General features: G+C 51.2%; 12 protein-coding genes across 12 annotated transcripts; 7 read left to right on the top strand and 5 right to left on the bottom strand.

The window, feature by feature from the left end:
• Positions 1–509: 509 nt before the first annotated feature.
• On the bottom strand, positions 510–2,361 carry BGZ61DRAFT_427371 (uncharacterized protein). The gene is made up of 6 exons (XM_046243698.1): positions 2,261–2,361; positions 2,154–2,200; positions 1,720–2,081; positions 1,405–1,669; positions 913–1,347; positions 510–853 (listed from the first exon to the last, which is right to left on the bottom strand). The coding sequence occupies exons 3-6, from the start codon at positions 1,891–1,893 to the stop codon at positions 516–518; spliced, it is 1,212 nt and encodes a 403-aa protein (XP_046100152.1). The 5' UTR covers positions 1,894–2,081; positions 2,154–2,200; positions 2,261–2,361; the 3' UTR covers positions 510–515.
• BGZ61DRAFT_458425 (uncharacterized protein) lies at positions 1,918–2,361 on the top strand (the record flags this gene model as incomplete). The annotated part of the gene is made up of 3 exons (XM_046246758.1): positions 1,918–2,081; positions 2,154–2,200; positions 2,261–2,361. 3 exons carry the CDS (start codon positions 1,921–1,923, stop codon positions 2,335–2,337), a joined length of 285 nt encoding a protein of 94 aa, XP_046100151.1. The 3' UTR covers positions 2,338–2,361.
• A 590-nt stretch (positions 2,362–2,951) lies between these two features.
• BGZ61DRAFT_508628 (putative MFS monosaccharide transporter) lies at positions 2,952–5,482 on the top strand. Its single transcript, XM_046251963.1, has 9 exons — positions 2,952–3,262; positions 3,314–3,496; positions 3,549–3,682; positions 3,736–3,895; positions 3,950–4,460; positions 4,509–4,555; positions 4,615–4,967; positions 5,019–5,041; positions 5,096–5,482. Exons 2-9 carry the CDS (start codon positions 3,327–3,329, stop codon positions 5,333–5,335), a joined length of 1,638 nt encoding a protein of 545 aa, XP_046100150.1. The 5' UTR covers positions 2,952–3,262; positions 3,314–3,326; the 3' UTR covers positions 5,336–5,482.
• Positions 5,483–5,812: 330 nt separating this feature from the next.
• Positions 5,813–6,773, top strand: BGZ61DRAFT_458422 (S-adenosyl-L-methionine-dependent methyltransferase). The gene has a single exon (XM_046246757.1). The coding sequence runs from the start codon at positions 5,884–5,886 to the stop codon at positions 6,655–6,657; it is 774 nt and encodes a 257-aa protein (XP_046100149.1). The 5' UTR covers positions 5,813–5,883; the 3' UTR covers positions 6,658–6,773.
• A 193-nt stretch (positions 6,774–6,966) lies between these two features.
• Positions 6,967–9,095, top strand: BGZ61DRAFT_458420 (S-adenosyl-L-methionine-dependent methyltransferase). Its single transcript, XM_046246756.1, has 11 exons — positions 6,967–7,148; positions 7,212–7,402; positions 7,461–7,483; positions 7,541–7,559; positions 7,610–7,732; positions 7,787–7,809; positions 7,868–7,905; positions 7,977–8,114; positions 8,183–8,445; positions 8,531–8,702; positions 8,766–9,095. Exons 2-11 carry the CDS (start codon positions 7,294–7,296, stop codon positions 8,794–8,796), a joined length of 939 nt encoding a protein of 312 aa, XP_046100148.1. The 5' UTR covers positions 6,967–7,148; positions 7,212–7,293; the 3' UTR covers positions 8,797–9,095.
• Positions 9,096–9,445: 350 nt separating this feature from the next.
• BGZ61DRAFT_536461 (uncharacterized protein) lies at positions 9,446–11,133 on the bottom strand (the record flags this gene model as incomplete). The annotated part of the gene is made up of 3 exons (XM_046254406.1): positions 9,446–9,517; positions 9,586–10,318; positions 10,370–11,133. The coding sequence occupies 3 exons, from the start codon at positions 11,131–11,133 to the stop codon at positions 9,446–9,448; spliced, it is 1,569 nt and encodes a 522-aa protein (XP_046100147.1).
• Positions 11,134–11,244: 111 nt separating this feature from the next.
• BGZ61DRAFT_536460 (uncharacterized protein) lies at positions 11,245–11,808 on the bottom strand (the record flags this gene model as incomplete). Its single annotated transcript, XM_046254405.1, has 1 exon — positions 11,245–11,808. One exon carries the CDS (start codon positions 11,806–11,808, stop codon positions 11,245–11,247), a length of 564 nt encoding a protein of 187 aa, XP_046100146.1.
• Positions 11,809–12,966: 1,158 nt separating this feature from the next.
• BGZ61DRAFT_555082 (uncharacterized protein) lies at positions 12,967–13,703 on the top strand (the record flags this gene model as incomplete). The annotated part of the gene is made up of 3 exons (XM_046255607.1): positions 12,967–13,133; positions 13,189–13,495; positions 13,551–13,703. 3 exons carry the CDS (start codon positions 12,967–12,969, stop codon positions 13,701–13,703), a joined length of 627 nt encoding a protein of 208 aa, XP_046100145.1.
• Positions 13,704–13,878: 175 nt separating this feature from the next.
• Positions 13,879–15,520, bottom strand: BGZ61DRAFT_100359 (uncharacterized protein). The gene is made up of 4 exons (XM_046236819.1): positions 15,383–15,520; positions 14,856–15,326; positions 14,515–14,798; positions 13,879–14,464 (listed from the first exon to the last, which is right to left on the bottom strand). The coding sequence occupies exons 1-4, from the start codon at positions 15,458–15,460 to the stop codon at positions 13,960–13,962; spliced, it is 1,338 nt and encodes a 445-aa protein (XP_046100144.1). The 5' UTR covers positions 15,461–15,520; the 3' UTR covers positions 13,879–13,959.
• A 2,098-nt stretch (positions 15,521–17,618) lies between these two features.
• On the top strand, positions 17,619–18,393 carry BGZ61DRAFT_482131 (uncharacterized protein; the record flags this gene model as incomplete). Its single annotated transcript, XM_046249365.1, has 5 exons — positions 17,619–17,672; positions 17,729–17,785; positions 17,852–17,947; positions 18,002–18,284; positions 18,338–18,393. The coding sequence occupies 5 exons, from the start codon at positions 17,619–17,621 to the stop codon at positions 18,391–18,393; spliced, it is 546 nt and encodes a 181-aa protein (XP_046100143.1).
• Positions 18,394–19,275: 882 nt separating this feature from the next.
• Positions 19,276–20,181, top strand: BGZ61DRAFT_482130 (Alpha/Beta hydrolase protein; the record flags this gene model as incomplete). Its single annotated transcript, XM_046249364.1, has 1 exon — positions 19,276–20,181. The coding sequence occupies one exon, from the start codon at positions 19,276–19,278 to the stop codon at positions 20,179–20,181; it is 906 nt and encodes a 301-aa protein (XP_046100142.1).
• Positions 20,182–20,220: 39 nt separating this feature from the next.
• On the bottom strand, positions 20,221–21,691 carry BGZ61DRAFT_536455 (male sterility protein-domain-containing protein; the record flags this gene model as incomplete). Its single annotated transcript, XM_046254404.1, has 2 exons — positions 20,221–21,481; positions 21,534–21,691. The coding sequence occupies 2 exons, from the start codon at positions 21,689–21,691 to the stop codon at positions 20,221–20,223; spliced, it is 1,419 nt and encodes a 472-aa protein (XP_046100141.1).
• Positions 21,692–22,184: the final 493 nt, after the last annotated feature.

Below are 22,184 nucleotides of genomic sequence, written 5' to 3'. Positions count from 1 at the left end.
ATGCGTTTCTCTAGCCCTCGGATTCAATCCCGAACCTGCGAACCGCCCAGCCATTGCTGTCGCCATGCCGTCACGGGGGAATCAGCGGTCGAGGGCGGATTTGCTTCACCCAGCTCTTGTTGGTAGTTGCAGTCTGCGTCCTCCACTTATTCGGCTTCAGCACAGCGGGAGGCTTTTCCGAGTTGAGAATCCGGGGCTAGATGACCGGCATCGTGGGCAATTCGCTCCGGCGGGGGCGACTCCAAGCGGATCCTTTTTCCTCTCCGGGAACCAGGGGCAAATAGCTCCTACGCTGGGGCGAGTGTCGGTGAATCCCCAATCCGCCTGGTTTGATCTGCTCGTCTTCATACGCGGGCACGCAGACTCCGCACTCCGCTTCGCTGCAACATGGCCAGGGACTACTGTGGAGAATGGCTGGCTCGTGGTGTGACGACATACATAGACTCGTGCAAGGATTGGATATCTCTAACTGCTGCAATTGGCCTCCTACAAGACTCTTCGCTATGTCTCGTGTCTTAGTCCCAGCCCCAGGCTCTTTTCAAGCTGATCTGCGCGCCCGCCGTCGGCCAGAAGTGCTCTGTCTCGGTTTTGATGAGAACGTCCAGCAACGCGGTGCGCTCGTCGTCGCGGCTAAATCTATCTCCGCACGATGCGATCCCCAGAGACGCCGTGAACATGGCGGGAATCGTGCCCCGATTCGACAGCGCAATCCCGCAGAGCTGTCGAATCTCGTCCTGAACCTCTTCTTCGCGCCGCTGCTGCGCAATCATGCGCGCTGGCCCGAGTTTGGGGAGTGTTGGGTCGTAGCACAGCAGAAGAGAGCGTGCCAGGATGCCGTGGGCGACGCCGATAACTGTTCGAGAATGTTAGAGTCCTCTGCCGCTTTGGTCATGCGCGCTGTCGTCTACTCACCCACGGCGTGATTCATGTAAACAATCTGGGGGAATTTGTTCCCGGAACTCGGATCTGCTGGGCCGAAGGCTAGGGGCAGGAAGGACGAGGGCCGAGAATGCAGCCATCCGTCGTCGTATTCCTTCAAGGCTTGGTACTCGCTTGCCTTTTGGTCGCCGTCGCCGAAGCAGAATTCAATGACGTTGGCGCAGTGCACGATGATGCGGTTCGCCCACACATCGTCGCTGGCCTCGGTAAAGGACTGGTCGATGAAGTTGTGGCTGAGCGAGATCTTGATGGAGCGCTGGCTGGCAAATGCCATCGTCACCTCCTGGCGTAGACCGATCCAGAACGCTGCCTTTCTCATTCCGGTGGCCACGGCCGTTGAGTCTTGCGCGTTCATGAATACTTGGATGCCAAGCAAGTGGCCCTCGTGGTCGGTGCCCAGCAGCGGAACTAGATTGGCCTTGTTAGCTGTGGCAACATTGGCGGACCGGGGCTGAGGCGTCTCACCATCCAGTTCTTCCAGGGTTCGCAGGAGGATGGTGGCCGCGAGCAGGTCGTCGTTGTTCAGGGCGGAAGAGTCGCTGGAGATGCTGGACAACTGGTGAAGACAGTTTTGGTGGTAGCGGGTCGAGGCGTACTCGTCAAACTGCTCGTGCATGATGCTCAAGTGTCGACTGGAGAGTGCAAAGATGGCATTGAGCAGCGTAGGGCATGACATTGCACGCCTGGGCACCTCGAGTGCAAAGCGTCGCGAGGCATCGCAAAGATCAAACTAACAGTATTAGACCGGGGCCTAGAACAATCATCAGGCCTAGTACGAACCCAAGTGCACATGTACTCGAGGTAGTACTTCATCAACCTAGCCTCCTGCATGCTCTGAAGGGGGAAGCAGGAGCCCTCATACGGATCAGCCTCGCTGTAGAGCCCGAGTCGAGACCCAAGAGGGAGAGCCGACAAGGCCCGCTCTTCCATAAACGGGGAGTTGCTCCGGGCCATGTCTCTCCTCCCCCGATGAGTGACGGCATGGCGATGTCCCGCTGGCTCTGTGGGTTCTGTTGGCTGTGGAGTCGGGACAGTGCTGTGGGACACCCCCGTGGGGGAATCAAAGGCGAAACCCAGCGCGGGGGAGTTGTCGTTGGGGTTGTAGATGGCCTCCAGGTCTCCAGTCTCGTCGACGAAGCGCACTGGGGAATGTCAGGTCTGTTGTTTGGGGTCCATCGACCCGGCGCCGTGGTGAACGGGATGAGGAGACTCACCTCGACTGGGGTACTTGACCCACTGCTGGTGTTCAGAAGCGGAAAACCTGTGCGGCCATGTTCAGCGTGATGTGACAGGAGATGATGATGCACGGTGGATGTCGTACTCATTCGAATGGTGTTTGAATCGCGTGTTGTCACACGGGATGCACGTCTCTGCGAGCGCGATGCACCTGTCGCATGATGCATCTGCGTCGTGGCTTCCAGCTGATCCCGAGGGTTTGGTCCAGCTACATTTCGAGTGTCGTTTCCGACAATTCTAGGCAACTATCAACGAGCGATTCTAATAAGTCTCGATCCTGCAGTCTGAAGGACCGACTGCGACCTTGTGGAACGAGGACTGCGCTTAGGACTCCACGGGGCGATGGCTTACCAAACAAGCAACTTGCGAGACGGGACTCTTCTCTGGAGCCATTTCGCGTCCATCTCGAGCCGGGTCAGCGTTTTCGATTTCCATACATTGATCGGGGTGAGTGAACTGACGGGGAACCTTCCACAACAACCAGATTTATCGAATTGTCCACTGGCTCCGGGCCCACGAGACAGAAATTGACGCCGGAGCAAAGTTCCCCGCGGTCCAGAAGCAGAAACCGACGGCGTCTTTAGCCAGATTGTCTAGTGTATTCCGGCAAAAGCGCGCAACGACTCTAACCCCACAACGGATCGGCGAGCTCAGCGGGGCGTTCCAGGACCAACTTCTCCAACTCGCCTTTGGGGCTAGAGGCGTTGGGGTGACTGTGGACTGACTCGAGAGGCCCGCGGGGATCCCATGTTTCTTGACGGGGTCGTGTTGCAGGGGCTGGACGGCCGGGGAGCAGGCCTGGGACGGGGCATCCGATGGGGCACCGCACGGGGTAAAGAGCCTGTTGGACGGGCGTTGTGATGGCTCACCTTCTCCCCGCGGGGCCCCGTGTTGTTCTCAGACGCCCTGTTTACTGGGGGCATCCCGTCGAAGGGAATTGGCGCTGCCCCGATTGGCCGTCGTCTCGAGAATGGGTCGGCCGTGTTCTGCTCTGCTCGACTTGGCTCGGCTTGCACTCCGTCTCACCACCAAGTATATAAGTCTGCGCGGTTCGCCGTTGCATTCTCCTTCGTCTCAGACACATCTGGTGCATTCTCTTCCAAGACTCTACAAGAAAACCCCTAACCCCCGGTCCCAGGTCTCGCCTCACAATGGAGCACCCTCATCCAAAACTCGACGCCGAGCACGACGAAGGCGGCGTGTCTTCCGAGTGGGATGTCGAGCCCTACGGCCCCTCGGGCTTCAAGGGCATCTTCACCTCGCGCTATGTCGCACTCTGTGCGTCGTTCAGTGCCATCGGCGGCCTGCTCTTTGGATACGAGTAAGCTCACCGCGACTGTTGAGAGTCAATGCAGCGCTAACTGGCTTGGCAGTCAGGGAGTCATTTCCGTGACGCTCGTCATGGATGAATTCTTGAATCGCTTCCCCGAGGTGTCTGATTCGGCTTCGGGCGCTGGCTTCTACAAGGGCCTCATGACGGCCATGATCACGCTTGGTGCTTTCATCGGTACGCGCAATGTTGGGTTTGTCCCACGATAGAAAGCTAACGGGGAAATCTAGGTGCTCTTAACCAAGGTTGGATCGCCGACGCCTACTCTCGCAAATATTCCATCATGATCGCCGTCGTCATCTTTACCATTGGTTCCGCCCTCCAAACCGCCTCCGTCAACTACACCATGCTCGTTATCGCTCGACTCATTGGCGGCATTGGCATTGGAATGTGAGCAACCCAGTCTTGGCTTCCTTCTGCATGCGCTAACATATAAACTCCCAGGCTGAGTGCCGTCGTTCCCTTGTACATCTCCGAGATCTCGCCTCCCGAAATCCGCGGCACCCTGCTCGTGTTCGAAGAGCTGAGCATTGTCATCGGCATTGTCGTCTCCTTCTGGATCACCTACGGAACCCAATACATCGGCTCGCACTGGTCGTGGCAGCTTCCCTTCCTCATCCAGATCATCCCCGGCCTGCTTTTGGGCTTCGGCGCCATCCTGCTGCCCTTTTCGCCGCGATGGTTGGCTGCCAACGGCCGCGAGGACGAAGCACTCGCAAACCTGGCCAAGCTCCGACAGCTCCCTGCTTCCGACGTGAGAGTGCAGCGAGAGTGGGTTGACATTATCGCCGAGTCGAGATTCCAGCAGGGAATTGTCGCCCAGCGCCACCCTAACCTGATCAACGGCGGAGGATTCAGCAAGTTCAAGCTCGAGTTTGCCCAGTGGGCCGATTGCTTGAGACCTGGATGCTGGCGACGAACCCATGTTGGCGCCGGTCTGATGTTCTTCCAACAGGTACAACTCTTGAAATCCTGAATCCAGACCTTTGCTAACGTTCCTCAGTTCACTGGAATTAACGCTCTCATCTACTACTCGCCGACTCTCTTTGGGTAAGACACCCACTTTCGCGATCCTTTCGACGACTCCGCTAACCAGTGTTGCTCTGCAGAACCATGGGCCTTGACTACAACATGCAGCTGATCATGTCTGGTGTTCTCAACGTGACCCAGCTTTTCGGTGTCATCTCCAGTCTTTGGACCCTCGACAGATTCGGTCGACGAAACATCCTCATGATCGGTAGCGTTGCCATGTTCCTTGCCCACGCCATCATCGCCGTCCTCGTCGGCAAGTTCTCCAACGATTGGCCTTCCCACCAGGATGCAGGCTGGACGAGCGTTGCATTTTTGCTCTTTTACATGATTGCATTCGGTGCCAGCTGGGGACCAGTTCCCTGGGCGATGCCTGCTGAGATCTTCCCCTCGTCTCTCCGCGCAAAGGGTGTTTCCATTTCCACTTGCTCAAGTATGTTAATACCGATCGCTTTCATTTGAACCACGCTAATCTTTTGTCAAGACTGGATCAACAACTTCATTATCGTAAGAACAGATCTCCATCATTTCCGAGATAACATGGCAGCTAACGCAACCTAGGGACTCGTAACTCCCCCTCTTGTACAGAACACCGGCTTCGGAGCCTACATCTTCTTCGCCGTCTTTTGCCTCCTGTCTGCCGTGTGGACCTTTTACATTGTCCCCGAGACGAACGGCAAGTCATTGGAGGATATGGACGCGGTGTTCAAGGACTATGGTAGCTCCGAGGACATGGCCACCAAGAACCGCTTGTTCCTTGAAGTGATGAGGGAGAAGAGGGACAACGAAGTGCTTCCTTAGACTGCTGATACTATCCAAAATCCTGCAAGTCCATAAAGTCCGAATAGCCTGTTTATTTTACCATTCACTGGTTTTTCTAGATTACATGAAACTGAAGGAAATGGGATGAAGTGTTACAGATACGTTAGTCCTAGACGTTGGCAGCCGTTAAATTGCAATTGTACTTTTATTATTTTTGATATTATTACTGGTGTTTTTCCTTCAATCTTGAGCTTCTAGTCCCCCCTCCGGGTATGTGTGTACTAGGGCACCCTAACCTCTTGATACTGAATTATTTAAAGAATTTTAGTCTACCTGTGGCGATTTGGAGCCATGCCTTATCTCAGGTAACTGACAAGGATTACAGGATGTGGCGTGCTTAGCTTGAAATACTTTTGAAAGTGCCCTCTGGAGATACATACAATTAGTGAGGTCTACTAACTTCGTCAGCAAATAGCAGACCTCCACGTTGGAGCGGGGTTTTCCAAGTTAAAAGCCGCACAACACCTGCCACATAGACGAGCCATGAAGCAAGCTCAATTTGCTACTCGCCTCTACATCCTCTCACAATGATCACCGCTGAGAAAACACAGTACGATGCCTTCGCCCCGAAATATGCTTCCGTCGAGGAGCTCCCCTGCTCAAAGCTTGAGGCCCAGCTTGTCCGCATCGCCCTAGGTGACTGCACTGGTCTCAAGGTCCTTGACCTTGGCGGTGGCAGCGGCCTCCACGCCCGGCGCGCTGTCGATGCTGGTGGCGCCGTCGTCGACGTCGTCGACATCTCGCCCGAGATGATGCGCGCCGGGCAGGACGTCGAGACGCAGCTGGGCCGGCAAGGCCGCATCCGCTGGTTTGAGGCCGACGTGACGCGGCCGCTAGCCGAGCAGGTCAAGGATGGAGAGTTGCAGCTCGGGGGATACGATCTGGTCATGGCAAACTGGGTGTTCGACCATGCCACGTCCATATCCGACCTGAGGAGCATGTGGGAAAATGTGTTTGCTGGCTTGAAGCCCGGGGGGAGGTTTATCGGAGTGAGGGCAAAGAGTGTACGAGCCGAGTACATGAGCTACGGCAAGTACGGCGTCACGTTTACCGAGGTTGAGGAGATTCCTCATGGCCTGAAGTATAAAGTTGGGTGCGTGACCGAACCGCCGTTTTCGTTTGAGGCCACGTCGATGGAGTCGACCTATTCGCTTTCTGACGATATTGCTCACGAACTTGGGCTGGTCGATTTCCAGGTTATCCGGCCGGAGGAGACCGACATTGTCAAGAATGACTTGGGGTTCTGGGATGACTATGTCAAGGATCCTAACTTTGTTGTGGTAGTGGCAAGGAAAGCATAAGGTCGAGGTTAATATGTACAGCGCCTGTAGTGAGGATGTTACAATCCTTTAACAATATAATGTGATGTTTGGTCTTGCCAACCCAGACCTCGTTCGAGATGACAGCGTCAGCAGCAAGAAATACGTAGACGTGGCTTGGTAAGAGGACGCCGAGCGGTGCCACACACGCCAGAGAATTTAATACCAGTAAATCCGAAGCAGAGATGGACCAGTTTCGTGGCGCAGTCCTCAATAAACTTGCAGCGAGACACAGCTTAATTCAGACACTCGCAGCGGCCCGGCTTGCTTCCGGCCATGGCGCCATGGATTCTTATTTAAATGCTACGGTCCACCCCCGCCCGCAAACTAAATTAGTGTTGATGCTAGACCGCTTCGTTGTCCGCACTCTGCCGATCCAAATTAACCTGACACCTGGTACGGACCAGTCGACCCTGATAATGGCCGAGGAGCAACAGAATCCGGAGACGGCCCCGCTCGTTGCCGACGATAATGTGAGGACCCGCTGCGGCTCCGGCGCCTCATAAACCCGCTAATAGACCTTAAACGCTCTGTAGGTCGTCGACGAGACAGATGATGATGGCGACTCGGCCCTCGGACTGGTGAGTCTAGCCTCTCGTCGGGGGTTACCGCTGTCTGATGACTAGGGTCACAAAGGGTGCTGGAAGCGACCTCACGTCTTTGAAATCTAGCATCTTGAGGTATCGTCAGGAAAACGGCAGGACATACCACGCATACAAGGATGGCGGTGAGGACTGACCAAGCCCCATGAATTGCACTGACTCCAAAATGACTGACGGATGCAGCATATGTCCTCCCAAATGACGAGGTCTTGGCCCGCACTATTGTTACTCTCGGCTCCAAGTGCTGACTTTACGGGACGCAGGTAGAGAACGAGCGACTAGGTAGGCCAAGCTCCGCGAGCTATTTTGCAGTCATGTCTAACTAGACACAGATCTTCAACATCACTTATTCCTTCTTACTTTTGACGAGAAACTGCACGCTGCCCCCTTGACCAAGCCGCTCCGCCGCGCGTTTGACGCCGGATGTGGCACAGGGATATGGGCTATTGAGTTTGGTAAAGTCCCGCCCCAAATTACCAAGAGAAATGAATCTTCTGACAAATGTCTAGCGGACGAGCATCCCGAATGCGAAGTAGGTCACAAAAATAGTTATCGATTGATACCGACTAATACCAAGTCGAATACTCTAGGTTATTGGCGTTGATCTGAGCCCTATCCAACCAAATGCGTACGTCACTCAAGCACACCAACAAACGCACTATGCTTAATGCTATGCTGACGTCTATTTCCCACTTCAAGTATCCCCCCAAACGTTGCTTTTTACGTCGACGATCTAGAGGAGCCCTGGGACTACTCAACCAAGTTTGATTTCGTCTTTGCGCGCTTTTTAACCGGATCGATTCGTGACTGGCCCAAGTTCTTCAGGCAAAGCTTTGAGTATGGCATCACCTATGCCCCCCTTCTCCTACACGCTGAATACCGCTAATCTCGGAAATTATCTACAGGTCCCTTAACCTGGGGGGTACCATTGAACTGATCGACATTGTCTATCCCATTCAGTCTGATGACGACACCCTCTCTGAAGACTCGCCGCTATATAAGTGGTCAAAGTTGCTGCTGAGTGCCTTTACTTCCATTGGCTCTCCACTCGACAGCGCCTTGAAATACAAGGAACAGCTTGAGGAGGCTGGCTTTGTCGACGTCACCGTAGTGAAGCGCAAGTGGCCGCTGAACAAATGGCCCAAGGACCCGAAACACAAGCAAATCGGTAAGTCTTTTCTTTGGTCAATTCGCAATTCAGCAAACCCACCTGATGCGAGCACTTATGCTCACGCATACCCTTCGTGGTCCAGGAATATGGGCTCATGAAAATACCATGGACGCCTTGGCGGCGTTGAGCCTGGCTGTGTTTACGCGCGAGATAGGTCAAGGTGGCCTCGGCTGGAGCAACGAAGAATTGGAGGTGTTCCTTACTGGCGTCCGTAAAGATTTGAAGAATATGGCCATCCACTCATACTGGCCAATGTAAGTCCTCACTTTTGAATGAACATCATGCTAAAGATCTGGGATGAGCTAATCATTTCTCAGTTGGTCGGTATACGCTACGAAACCCGAGTGATAGTAGACTCGACCATAAATGGTTCTTGAGCAAGGGAGCGATGCAAAAGGTGACATTCAGGGTGCGCTTTCTTCATTGTGATAGCCGGGAGGCTGGCGTCATCTCTTGACGGAGCCACTGAGAGAGTGTGATGGATTAAATAGTTGAGGTTCAAGCCGGATAAGTTTGATTGGTGGCTGTAATGATTGATGACTGTATTTCACATTTGATTGTATCTTAACAAACGAGATTGTATTGTGGGAGACCGTATTTATTCCATTGCAAACCCCAAACCGACGGTGTTGTCAGGACTGCATCGCCCACTATTTCAGGTTAGAGAGCCAATAGACATTCATTTAGAATCCCTTCTCAGACACGCCCAGCTCACTACCTATACATCATTTCAGCTTTAGGCCGGATTCTCCCCGGACCGTTCGTTCAGTGGTTCCATGCTGCTGATAAGGTATTTAAATCCGAGGCCCAAGACCCAAAATGCCCATCCCAAGTGAAATGGCCAGCATTGGAACATCGTTGTCGGGCATCTCAGACGTACATCTCACACGAGTTCATCTGGTCGAACTCCAACACTTAGAACATGAATTCTCACCCTATCACGTCTTTCACACTTTCCCAAACAACTTCGAACTAGGACACAATCTATCACTTGGATCTAACCGTAGTAAAGACCCCATTCTGAACCGACAACCTTTCCGAATCCGGCGTCGTTTTCTGGCTGAAAAGCCTACCGATACCTAGTACCTTATTCCAAACATTTCCCCAAAAGCCTTTTGGAGGCTTGCGTTTATGAACCCAGTCATCAATGTCCTCGTCCACCGCCAGCGTCGCCTTCTCCAGCAGTGGCCTAACCACATCGCTCTGCGAAATTTGCGCCACAGTGTGCCATGCGTTTTCGACGAAGCTGGAACTGGTCGTAGAGAAGAAGAGACAGGTGATGAGGACGAAGAGAAGCAGGTTGGCGCCAATGATGATGATCACGGTTATTAGTCCCCACCGTTCTTGCGGTACCCGAACGAGGTTGAATCGGGTTATAGTCGCTTCATCAGCCGCGGGGCTAAAGGCGGATAACTGGTCATAGTACGCACTCCGGTAAAGCAGCGTCCTCAAAGCCTGCAAAGCGAGAGCTGGAGAGTCGGTTGTGTTTAGGACATCGCTGAAGACCTGTGTGAGAAGGCTATCTACTGTTTGAAACGTGATGAGATCCGGATCCGGATTGCAAAGCGGACAAAGTGCTAAGGCCACATCATCAGGTAGGTACAGAAACCTTTCCAACCAGTCTCCAAGGGTTTCTGTATAGGGTAATGCAAACGGCTTCCCTCGAACCTCGTCCATGGATGCTTGCATATCTTGCTCCGAGATGGTGAGCATTTCCCGCTTAGTATTGTTCTTCTGCGGGTTGTGCCTAGAAGCACCAAGCTGGTTGCGCACTGCAGAAGTATCGTACTGCTTGGAGTCGGCATCGTAGCGAAAGACTGGCTCCGTAGAATTGGAAGCGGTCGTTGCGGTGATGTTGAGATTTTGGATCCTTGACCCTGGTTAGCGCTGTGTCACCACTATAAGAACGAGCACCACTTACTGAGCAGCCTTGGAGTAGTCAAAACATAATGTAACGGCGAAAAGATAGTCCACCTCGACTTCCCCATCATCTGATCTACCCCGGGTCCACTGCCGCAACCAAGGACCTGATCCGCTCGAGTTGAGATACTCCCATGTAGAATCTGTGTTCCAAAGTCCACGAATACCTTGTACTGATATAGTACCGGTGATCATCCAAGTGCTGAGACTGCGGGCAGTCCAGTACTCGTGAGAGGTGTCATTTGTCAATGGCGAAACCAAAGTTGCGTTGCCTGAAACACGACACAGCGCCCACGCCTGCTGCCCAGGGAAATCCTTTAGACTGTTGGGGATGGGACAATGAAACTTGGCAACGTACTTCCCTTTGCCACCGTCCCACCACCCATGCCAACTGTGTTGCGGCAAGTTGGACAAGTCTGCGGTGACGTTTCCGCAGATATATAAGGTATTTGAAGATGTAGAGTCTTCGGAGCAGAAGCGTGCATTAAACGTGGGCCGCACGCATACAACACGAGTATCGACAACACGGGCCATACCCCTAAAAGATCGCAGAGCCTCCCTCTCGGATTGAAGAGCGACGGGCAGGAATGCTCTGATAGTTGGCCCAGTGTCATCGAAATCCTCTCCAGGCTTGCCGGGCTGCGAGTACTCCGCAAAGATCTCCGACGAGGAAGGCTTTTTGAGCCAATAGTTGAAGGCGGAGCCAATCAGAGGCGAAGGTTGAGGTCCAGTGCCCAGCCTCTCAAATGTGAACCCGTAGCTCATGTTTTGGTCGAAAGAGCTCACTCGAGACTCCCGAAGATCCGCCACGAGTAATGTCGAAGTGAACTCGGACGCCACGAATAAGAGTAATTAGATGGCTGTTAAGATCCTGATCTAGCCTTTGAAGGTTGCGCCGGAGAGAAGAAGCTTGGAGAACGACCGTGGCCCGGCATTCGTGAAGCGGGCGATCGAGACCTCGGCAATTGCAGATTTTGGCACGCCGTGGCGTTCAACGGCTATGGACGCAATCATGGACGTCATGATGGCGGCAAGTGATCCAATGGCCGCTCTGATGAGCACTCCCGTCAGGGTAATAGCTTGTGTCGACCTTCCGCTGAGCATCACACGTCGCCATGTTGTGTCTTCGCGGTCCTGGAACCAAAGCCAGGACAAGAACGTGACAGCCCCAAACAAGATGATGAGGGAAGTCAAGATGATGAACCATAGCCACCAGCTGATTTTCTTCGGGGGTTGGTGAGCGTCCTCTGGCCCAACTGTGGTGGTGTCACTGGTGTGGTTGCCCACATCCCGAGTCTTGGGCTGCTCCTCGGCAGACGGGACGTGGTCATAAGGCTGAGGGTGGTGCCGAACTTCTGCACTATTCTGAGTGCCGTCGGAAAAACCATCGTCATCCCAGTGTTGGGCGTCCTGACCCCAAAGAAGGCGCTGTCGACTCATTCTGGGACTTGGAGTTATCGTGCTTGAGAGTGGCCTTTAAAATAACAACGAGAAACCGGGGAAGACCTGGTCATTCCTTGGAACGGGGGATGAGAGTCGGTTATATAACTACAAGTGTTTCACGTTGTGACCTTTGAGTGACCTAAACGTAGCTGGACTCATGCAAGGCGAGTGTCACAGCGAGACCTTGGCAACGGCAACGGCAACGGCAACACAGAGCTGACATTGGCCGAACGGGTTCTGTGCAGCGAAAAAGTGCATTACTCGCTTAAAATTGCTCAAATCGAAATCTTAGACACACGCCTAGGGCAGAGAGCCAAGGAATACTTGTTCGTATATGCCAGTATCCCCCCGCTGATGAGGCAAGGGGGTCTGCCAGCTGAATAGACATCAGGCTCTAAGGTCCGTGCACTCCAGGATGACTTTCTTGTGATAAATAAGAGCCCTGAAATCGCCGCTGAGCCTCGGTAAGTATTGTGGGACTTGGACTGCCGATGCGAACATAGAATCCAGCCCCTGGGCGCGAGCCATTAATGTTCAATTCATCGGGTCTGCATGGACAAAGAGTATCAACCATCGAGAGCTTATGCGTACAAACCCTAACCAGACCTCGGCCATTAGTCCATGCAATCTGCGCTTGTTCTACCAGGGTCTAGATCCCAACGCCACGGGTGACTACGACGCATTACCATGGAAGCTTGCTCTTCTGACACAGACAAATTCGGCTTGTTAGGTATCTGACCCCGCCACGTACTTGGAGCGTCTGCTGTACTGCAGAAGAGTCGGGATATTTCAATAAATTGCAATCAGGCAATGGCGAAAGAGGTTTTGTAAATAAAATCAGACGGCCCAAGGTATGGTGAGCAGCTCAACTGTCGTTGCCGAATGAGGAAACAACTGAACGCGGCTCCACTTCGCGCAATAAGGTACGTCACGAACCATCGTGTATTAACGTAGGGTTGGATCAACCCCAAAATGGAATATATTGAACGCGCCCTAAAAGTACAGCCCCTTTAACACGTCACTTGTTGTAGTAATCAACTTAAAATGCGCCCAGCTAGCAGAGGATGAAATTTATAAAAGGATAACGAGCGCCGACAAAACAAAGGGCAATTCAAACCAGACTCATTCCAGCAAAGTTGACCATTGCCATACAACATGTCCTACCTTAAATTCCTCGCCGCAACTTTGGCTGCCACGACAGTTGCGGCCTCCAATTGCCACCCATTCCCTTCCTCTATGATTGAATTCTCTGTCAATTTCAAGGAGCCGAACCCACCACGGGTGAAGCCAGAATTCGGTACCAACTTTGTACAACACAAATGGTACGCCTATCCAAAAATCCGTTTTTTTGGGGGGCCCAAACTCACTGTCAAACAGGAACGAGAACGTGTCCCACATTACGACTGGGTACATCACCAACTCTCCGTCTCAGGGTTTTGTCCGCGCTGTCGAAGCATTCGATGGCAATATGGCTTCTTCACTCTTCAATTACAAGAATGTCACCCAAGATGGACTTGTGGACAACACCATGACCACTTACTACCCCAACTCCGCTAAGCCTGAAGTGTGGAGAGGATACGTCAATTCAGGCTTCCCCCTCTTTAACGACGATATCTTGATTCAAGGTGGCGCAGTCTTCGTTGGGCTAGTTCAACGACAATTTATAGACGGTCGCGTTGCTGCGGTATGAGCTTGATTTTAATCCTCAACGAAACTTCATCGGCTAATGATGGGTCCAGTGGAGCCTTTTGTATCAAGGCGTAATTCCGGTGACAGTTTTCGTTGATGAATGTGGCGTCGTTGTTGGATATGACTATTTTTCGCCTGGTTTGCGAACACGCGTTATCACAGAATTTTTCAACATCCGAGTTGGCTCTTCAGATTCCGACTGAGGCCTTGGCTATCCCAACTTACTTCATTCAGATGCCTTGATGTTCTTTCTATATATTGGCTGCGGAGGTTTTATCCGGCTAGCTTGGACCGAGGTTGGAGCTACACGGTTCCTCTACTAGACTACAGTGCTACTTTAATACCCTACGCAGATACAGATATATTATGAACGATCCTGTTTTTGTCTTGGCTAAACTATTATGAACTTGAACAGAACCGAAGCGTACATGCTCACAGAGTGCTATCCAATGGCTACAATTAGTTCTTGAGTAACAACTGGTACTTCCAAAACTCTTCCAAGTCGATTTTGATCCGATCAGAAACAACAAATCCTTTCTGGTGTATTTGGGAGAGCATGGCGCTAATGCTGTCCTTGTGGCCTGTCAAGGAAGAGTTCGCTCCAGCCACTCTTAGACCGAACAACAGCAACGCGCCGGGAATAGTTGACTGTTCAAGTATTGATCCAGACAAAGATATTATGGCATCGATATGCTCGTTGATCTCCACCTTGGTTAGAAGTAGACTGCTGTTCTTTTCCCACCCCGAGTAATAGGTGAAATTTCCGCAGTGAAATAGAACCAAAGCATGATAATTTGCAAGGGCCAAGTTCGAATAAGTGTCTAGACCATTATCGTGCAATGTAGTCTCGTCGTGCCAAGTTCTTAACTGCTGCAGTAGATGAACCCCTTCGCGAGTAAGTGCATCAATCTCTGGATGGGCAGATCTGATGGGATCCGGTACGGCCTCCATAGTCTCAAAGAGTCTGCCACCTCATCAGCAATCTTACTTGGTCCTCGGTTGCGAGATCCTTACCGTTGAGTAAATGAAGATATTCGAATCATGATCTCAAGTATTGACTCATTGTGTTCTGGTGGCTTGGTAGCCAGGGTTGCTTGGTATTTTATCCACAAATCCTGTGAGAGGAACGTGTGGTCCCCATATATGATTGCTCTATGGGCTTCTAGAACCCGGAATGCGGAAAAAAGTTGCTCTCCTACTGACGAGAGTCGTTTTTTGGGACCTCCTAACTGAAAGATCATGGACGTTCCGTACAGCATATGTTTGGCCCATTGCTCTCCAGAGGCTTCGGTCATCAACTAATTGAACAAATTAGCCTCTCGAGCTTTATCGTGAACATTGAGAATCGGAAATACCTCGAATAATCCGAGTAGAAATGTGCTCCACAAGACATCATCGCAATGTAATGCGTCAGTAGTCTCCAACTTGTGGTTCAGTGTCTGCATTGATTTGCCATAGAAGCTGAAGGCAATGTATAGTGGGGAATCACGCAAGAGGCTGCAGCGGACAGAGGGTGTCCTGCTAGCCTCCAAGGCGCCAATGGCGAGAGTCAGGTCACGAAGTGACTGTGATGTATGAATGCGCCGTACAATGTCGGCTGTGGCTGATGCAAACCCTCTCGTGAACTGGCATCTCTGAATGAAAGACACAAAATGATCCAAATAAATGTCATCTCTGAGCTTGTGTGCTTGGGCGGGCATCGTTGTTTGATATGCAGATGAGGGGTCTTGCATGACGACGAACTCAGCTTTGTGTGGTGCAGGCTTTTGGGGTTGACATGCTTTGTTTGTACGGATGCAATATTGGCAGGGACAACCTCCCTCGCACTGCCCGATTTGTGTTAGACTCATAGCAGACTGAGATCAAATCATCATCCACAGACCTTTATGCGCCTCTTGGCACAGGGCTGACAGCGGGAGATTCTCCTACGCTTGTCCAAAGGACCAACAGAACGCTTCATATCTGCCTTCGGGTACTCGAGTGCTTCTAAGCCGGTATTCTGCGATGCCGCTTAGGAAGAGAGAGAAAGATGTGTTGAGGATTGTGATGGATAACCTGGGTCGGGTCATTCGGGTCTCAAGCAGGAGGGGATGACGACTGCGTAGGCTAGGAAGAGCTTGGCGTGGGGTGATAATGTTATGTGGCGTCTGGAGGAATCCTCAATATTTCGTATACATCGCCGAACTAATACGGATCTAGTTAGAGCTGAGGTCACTGTGAAACAATGTGGGTTCCTGTTCAGCCCAGCCCTTACCGTAGTAGGAAGTAATTGAGCGCGCCCAACCCGCCCTGACCGTGATCCTTAGACGGTGACAACTTCGATGTTGGGAAAAGCTAGAAGACTGTTTGCACAGGGAGAGTGCTCGAACAAAAATGGGAAAGGGGTTGATTGAATGGCTGATCGAAAAGTATGGATTGGCGGATTAAATTTGTATTTAATTATTGTCAACGGAACTTTCGTGTACAATAGCGCGGCCCTGCAGATATATCACTGACGCGAAGCTCTTGGATAGGCCTTTGAACGCGTACCTGTGATATGTTTGATAGGTTTTCATTCCAAGTTTCTTTTTTGCTGTGGGCATGTTTTCCGGCAAACATGGTCAAGCTGGGGCGGACAAGGAAGAATACTGCTCCATTTCAATACCGTCGACAACTGATCCTCAGCAAGCCACTCCCGCCCATCTCCCCTCTCGGCTTGAGATAAGGCTGCGTACCGCTTCTCATAATAACATATGTCGCCATCCGACAAAGATATAGTCTATTTAAACATAATAGCCCGTCGGGATGGGTCTCCTGCGTTTGCTTGTCCCACAACTGCGGCCGCCTACCATACCCGCCAAGCAAAACCTCTGCGTGTGTTGAACAGCCGTGGCCCCAGCCGCCCCCGCCACCGCTACCAACCGATTATTCCCTTTGAGGTCAGAAAGAAACATTTTTCCTCAGGTTGGGAGTGACCCAGCTACTCTGCTAGTCATGTTTGGGTTCTTTGATGGAGCTGGTCAGCTCTGGCGCTGGAAGGGACGCAAAGGGCGTCTCGAGACAGAATGAACCTAAAATACCGGGACGTGATAGCAGTGCGGCAAAAGGTATTCCGGGACAGAAGAGCGCCTGATTCTCACTCCCAATCCATGTCTTGAATTCCACCGCCTCTAATAATAAGACCCTGATCTTCCTGACCGGATTACGACAATCCGATTGCCCCGCAGTAACATTGAAGGCGACGGTATCTAATAATAGTCTTTGTACCAGATGTTACTAATTGGAAAATAGGCGGACTGCTGGCCCTTTTCACCTTCCTAGGAAAGAGGGCAGTTAGAGCGCTGAGAATTAGGGCCTTTGAGAAATGGGCCAGCAATTCGATTTGACCCCGCATTTATGACAGGACATGGTCTGGTCGGCCAGAGAATAACCCATGCTACGGCGATTTTACTTATTCATAGATGATGTGTTGCACAACCTAATGCCCAGGATCAAGGATTGTTGATCGGATCGCTGCCGCTAATACGAGATCCCGACGGGTCGAACAATTCCCGAGTGTCCAAGCTCGTTGCTTCTCCCACAGCAACGTATCGAGTGGATACATATGGCTGAGTCTGAAACATTATATCCCTGGAAGCTCCGCCCCTCTACCTACGACTATCGCCAACAACCGCTATTTTTGGCCACTGACGCGACTTAAGTGATCTTATATTCACCTTCCTACCTAGCCGCCGGACTTCGCTGGCAATCCTGCCGAGCGCCTACAGCTGCAAACACCACCAACAATGTCCTATTTTTGACCATTAAGCGAGTGTAAATTCTATCCTATTGAACAGTTATGTGGATTTGCCAACACTTGGCAGACAATCCTACTCAAGCCCTCGATGCCGCTGTGAGGTGGCAGGAATTCTGGCTACCCGCCTGCAGTATGCTAAACATGGGCTATCCTGTCACGGTGAGAGCCGCAGGATGATTTTATTTTTGACATCAAGTGATGGCGGGCACCAGCTACGGTATAAAGAGGTGAGAGTGACCATGGATATTTGCCTGATCATCAGCATCAACATCAGAAGCATCAAAAACAGCCCATCCCCTTCCTCCTTTACTTCCCCGACCAACTTGAGTTTGAACAAACCAACATGAAGGTTGCCGCAATTTTCACCTTATTTTACGCCGTTTTGGCGACCGCCCTGGTAAGTTTCTCTCAAGAGAACGATTGGAAGATGGGTATTAATGGATCGAATCATAGGTTCTTCCTCGAGAAGCCAGAGGAGTTGAGAAAGTGGCATTGAAGGGACCAGCTAAGGTAAGTCTTACGTCACATACCTGTCTTCAATCGCGATGCAAGATATGAATCTAACACAAAGTCAAGGACATCTTTTCAAGGAAGCGAGAGGTTACTACAGAGGCAGAAGTTGACTTCGCGACGAGCGAGAATGGAAATGGATTTGAAAAAAGATCCAAGGAGGTTCGTAATCCCATTTCTTATGGCTTCCATCTAACGCTAATTCGACCTGGATAGGATTTACTTCAATGCAACGTGGGCAACCCCGGTGTTGGCGGTGCTGGAGATCAAAATGCTTTGATTGACGGCATCGACTATCTGAATCAGAAATGGGCAGACGCAGTGTGGGTGGTTGAGCCTAACAGTTGCAAACGTGTTTCCTGCTCTTGGAACTCAGCTATCTGGGTTTGCAGCGACGCAAAGGATACCCTCCAGGCCAAAACCAAGGATGTCACTGCTTTGGCCACGCTGATCATTGATAATTGCATTGAAAACACGCTCATGGCCATCTGGACTCATGGTAAGTTTGAATAAGCCATTACTACCGGGATTGGGACTGATGATATCACGCAGGGCGCGCCTACCACAACCAGGACTGGAACGTCATTCTTGGAAAAGACAAGTGCTAGATTGATGAACAGAGAGTCAGCCAACTCTCCGGCATCCGCTGCACGAGCCGCTTGTTTTAGAATTCGCTGGAATGAGAACTCCGGCTCGTGAAAAGTCAGAAAGGGCCCCCTGGGCAGTTATTATTTTGCTTATTTTACCGAAAAAATGGTCAATCGATGATGGAGTTTGGCAGGTTAGTTAGTTAGAAACCGAAGAGATTTTACCATTACCATCATACCCACCAATTTCTGAGACGACGATACGGAAAACACACACGCGTAGCACGTAAGATTCCCGCCAAAAGGGGGCGGTTCACCTTAGGAGCCGGAGGACCGGAGATTGTTATAAATCATGGCTTGGAGCAGGTATTCTGGTACGGATCCAGAAATTTACTGACATGCTATGCTTCGGATCAGTGTAGTCAGTATACTCGCTTAAAATAGCACTCAGAACTGACGGGTACTTATGCGAAGTCTATCAAGTCTGACTGTGCATCCCTCAGAAAGCCTCGCGCGATCGCCCCAAACTTAGTTAGCCAAGAGGTGTTTGGACACTACGTCAGATAATCCTCCTCCCTATTTTAACCAATGATCTGTCCAACCACGCCCGCAGTTTTAGACCCCTGTCAAAACGAAGCTTTATTGAGCATCATCGAAGCGATGATGACCACTCAAAAGTCCCCAATCCCCGGATGATCGCTGCCGTCTTAGTCAGATTCGTTCAGCATGCGTCAGACAGCGCTTCCTACTTGTTTGAGGGGTATAAATGCTACCCAGACCCAATGCCGCGAGGTGATGATTTAAATGTGTCTCGGTTTCTACAAGCTCAGTATCCTAAAATAAGCCTTCATCAGCCCGTCAAAAACAATCCCCGGCGCTCAACTCTCCACTTGAACCCACAGCATGGATGCATTGCTGGATCCATTACCACTCTCACAGGGTGACCACTACTTTGACGCAGATGGGGTCCGCTTTCACTACCTTGTCCGCGGCACGGGGCCACTCATGATCATCCAGTCAGTCGGTTGGGGGATGCCAGGTGCCTACCTCTGGAACGGCATGGGACCTCACCTCGAAGAGAATAACACGGTGCTATACTTTGAACCCCGCGGCAATGGCCAATCGAGCAAGCCCACGGACACATCGACCATGACCGCCAAGACTATGGCCGAGGACATTGAGCACCTACGCGTGTATCTTGGGCTAGATGTCCTGCCGCTGCTGATGGGCGGCTCTCACGCTGGTGCCATTGCTTTACGATATGCCGAACGTTATCCTTCTCGTGTGGCTAAGCTGGTTCTCTTTTCGACCCAAATCATGGACGGTCCTCCCAACAACCACACGCGAGAGTGGATCATGAAGCGCAAAGATGATCCAGCATATTCGTCTGCCGTGGCGAAGCTGTCCGAGATGATGGGTTCGGGTGGCCCAAAAACTGATGAGGAATTTGGAGCCGCTATGGATGTGCTTCTTCCTTGGTACTTTTCCGACGTGACCAAGGCTGATGTCCTGCGTCGCCATATCGCCAAGGATTCAGCTCCCCCATCCGCCTTCGCTTTCCAGACAAATTTAAACGATGCCAAAGAGGAAAACAAGCTACCAAATGTTGCAGAAGCCGGAAAAGTAACGGCCAAAACATTGATCATCCGAGGAAGTGAGGATCCGATGTGCAGCCCACAGGCGTCGCATGCGATTGCGGAAGGAATTCGGGGCTCAAGACTGGCGATCATTCCGGAGGCGGGGCATTTTCCTTCGATTGAGAAGCCGGACGAATTCTGGAGCGAGATAGACACGTTTTTGGACTCTTGAGATTATGAGACAAATTGGGTTTTGTATTTACGCTCACTCTTATAGCTTCGAACTAGTCCTCTCTCCCGAAATCCCACTACTTCTATCAAGGCTACAAACTGCTATATCGTCTTTCTGGCTCGGTGTTGCGCCTTTGTAGAATAACCTAACGAAGGATTTTGGTAGTCGATACTGACGAGCAATGATGCGGTCCGTTATCGCCATCGCGGCTTCTTGGCGACCAATCCCCGACTCATATAAGGACAGATTCCTGAGGGGCCAAAGGGGCCAAATAGACTGCTCATATTCAGACATCGTATCCCAGATTCTTTCCGTCTTAGACTCGTCAAAGGCAAAGGAAGACCCGAGTATGACCGATAATTTGGCGAGAGCAGACTGCTTGTCCGACTTCCAGTGATCATGAGTCCAGACCAATTCAGGACGCCCCCACCAGCTTCTTCTAAACTCGGATGCGGCCTGAATTATCGCCTCGATATTTTGTTCACCTTTGATGCCGGCAACAGCATGGACACAGCCATTGGACCCGCGAGCAACATGAACAATCAGTCGATTCACGAGCATGTCTACTGGCGTCTCATCGAGGGTAGCAGCACCTGGATCCGTGAGGGTTGTCGAGAATGTGAATTTCGTTGGAGGGAGCGCCATCAATGCTCCGAAGAATGTAGTCCCTGGACTCGATCCTGGAATTTCGTAAAATGCGTGCGGCCGAGATTCGGCCGGGCCGATACACGAGGGACGGAAAATGAGCACATTCTTATCAAGCCCAGCTTCATGAAAGCGGCGCAAAATAAGTCTCTCCGCCAAGTGCTTTCCGTAACTATAAGGGAAAGGGAATTCGACGGATTCGTATTCTGGAGTCGAACCTAACGTGTTGAGATCGGAAAGTTCGTCTTCTGCGGATCTAGAGGGATCATGGCGTATTTGGTTTATGTTTTCGGCAATGGTTGCATCAGATCCCTCCAAGCCCCCGTCGGTAGTCTGTCGAAGAAATGTGCTGGCATAGGCGGTTGAGATGTAGACGAATTGGGTCAATTTCGCACAGCCAAGAGCCATCCCCGCCAGTGCTAGGGAAGGATTGACTACTTCCCGTCCTATTTCTAGCAGTGGTTTTTGGAGATTGATTGTAGAGGCACCGTGTATGAAAATGGACACGTTGTCATGAATCATCTTCACATCGGCCTGAGAGAGACCACCGGCAGGACGAGTAATGTCACCTTCCATGACAGTTAACTTCTCTGACGTTCGGAGGGCGTCCAGCATATCTGAAGGTGAACTGTTGCCCCAGGTGGCCCATAAACGACTGAAACAACGTTAGAAACTTGATTAGAATGACAAATGGGTTGTATAATCACCTCTCGCCTCCTCGAACAAGTGCATACACACGTTCAACTGGGGTGTCCAATATCAACCTACTCAAGTAGGCAGTTCCCAACATCCCGGTGGCACCGGTGAAAAATACATGGCGACCCCTGTAAAATTCTCTGACGGAATCAACCGGGCTTTCTGACATTTTTAGCAAATTGATTTCTAAGTTATGAGAGTAAAGTAAAAGATGCTATATGTAAATATACAGCAGCAGCCAGACGCTTTAAATAATCATGTGATGATAGAGAGAGACAGTAAATGCAATGATTTCGTTTGAACTTCACTAAACGAGCTGTGTGATTTACAAATATATGTCTAAATCAAGGTTCTAATAATTGCCTCCCTAGAGCTAGCAATAAACCCATAAAATCTAATTAAAAGGGATGGCGATTAGCAACTCATTCCGTACTAAGACACTGCACAGTTTTGGCGGCATGGAACGGCCCAGGCTCGGTAGAGATGATCTCTAATTATGTTCCAAGGGGGATGTTTCAAGGAGATATTCCTCCGCTAGAAACCGAACACCAAGATAGGGAGGACGGCCAATGATTACCATCGACGGATATTAGCAAACTGAGGCGCCGCCATCATATCAGCCTTGTCTTGCACTTAAGCGAAGCTATCCAGGAATGAAGCAG

Source organism: Ilyonectria robusta (assembly GCF_021365365.1).
Source record: "Ilyonectria robusta strain PMI_751 chromosome Unknown BGZ61scaffold_20, whole genome shotgun sequence".
Taxonomy (NCBI): Eukaryota; Fungi; Ascomycota; class Sordariomycetes; order Hypocreales; family Nectriaceae; genus Ilyonectria; species Ilyonectria robusta.
The sequence above is the reverse complement of the archived record's forward strand: the minus strand, read 5'-3'. Positions and strand labels throughout refer to the sequence as shown.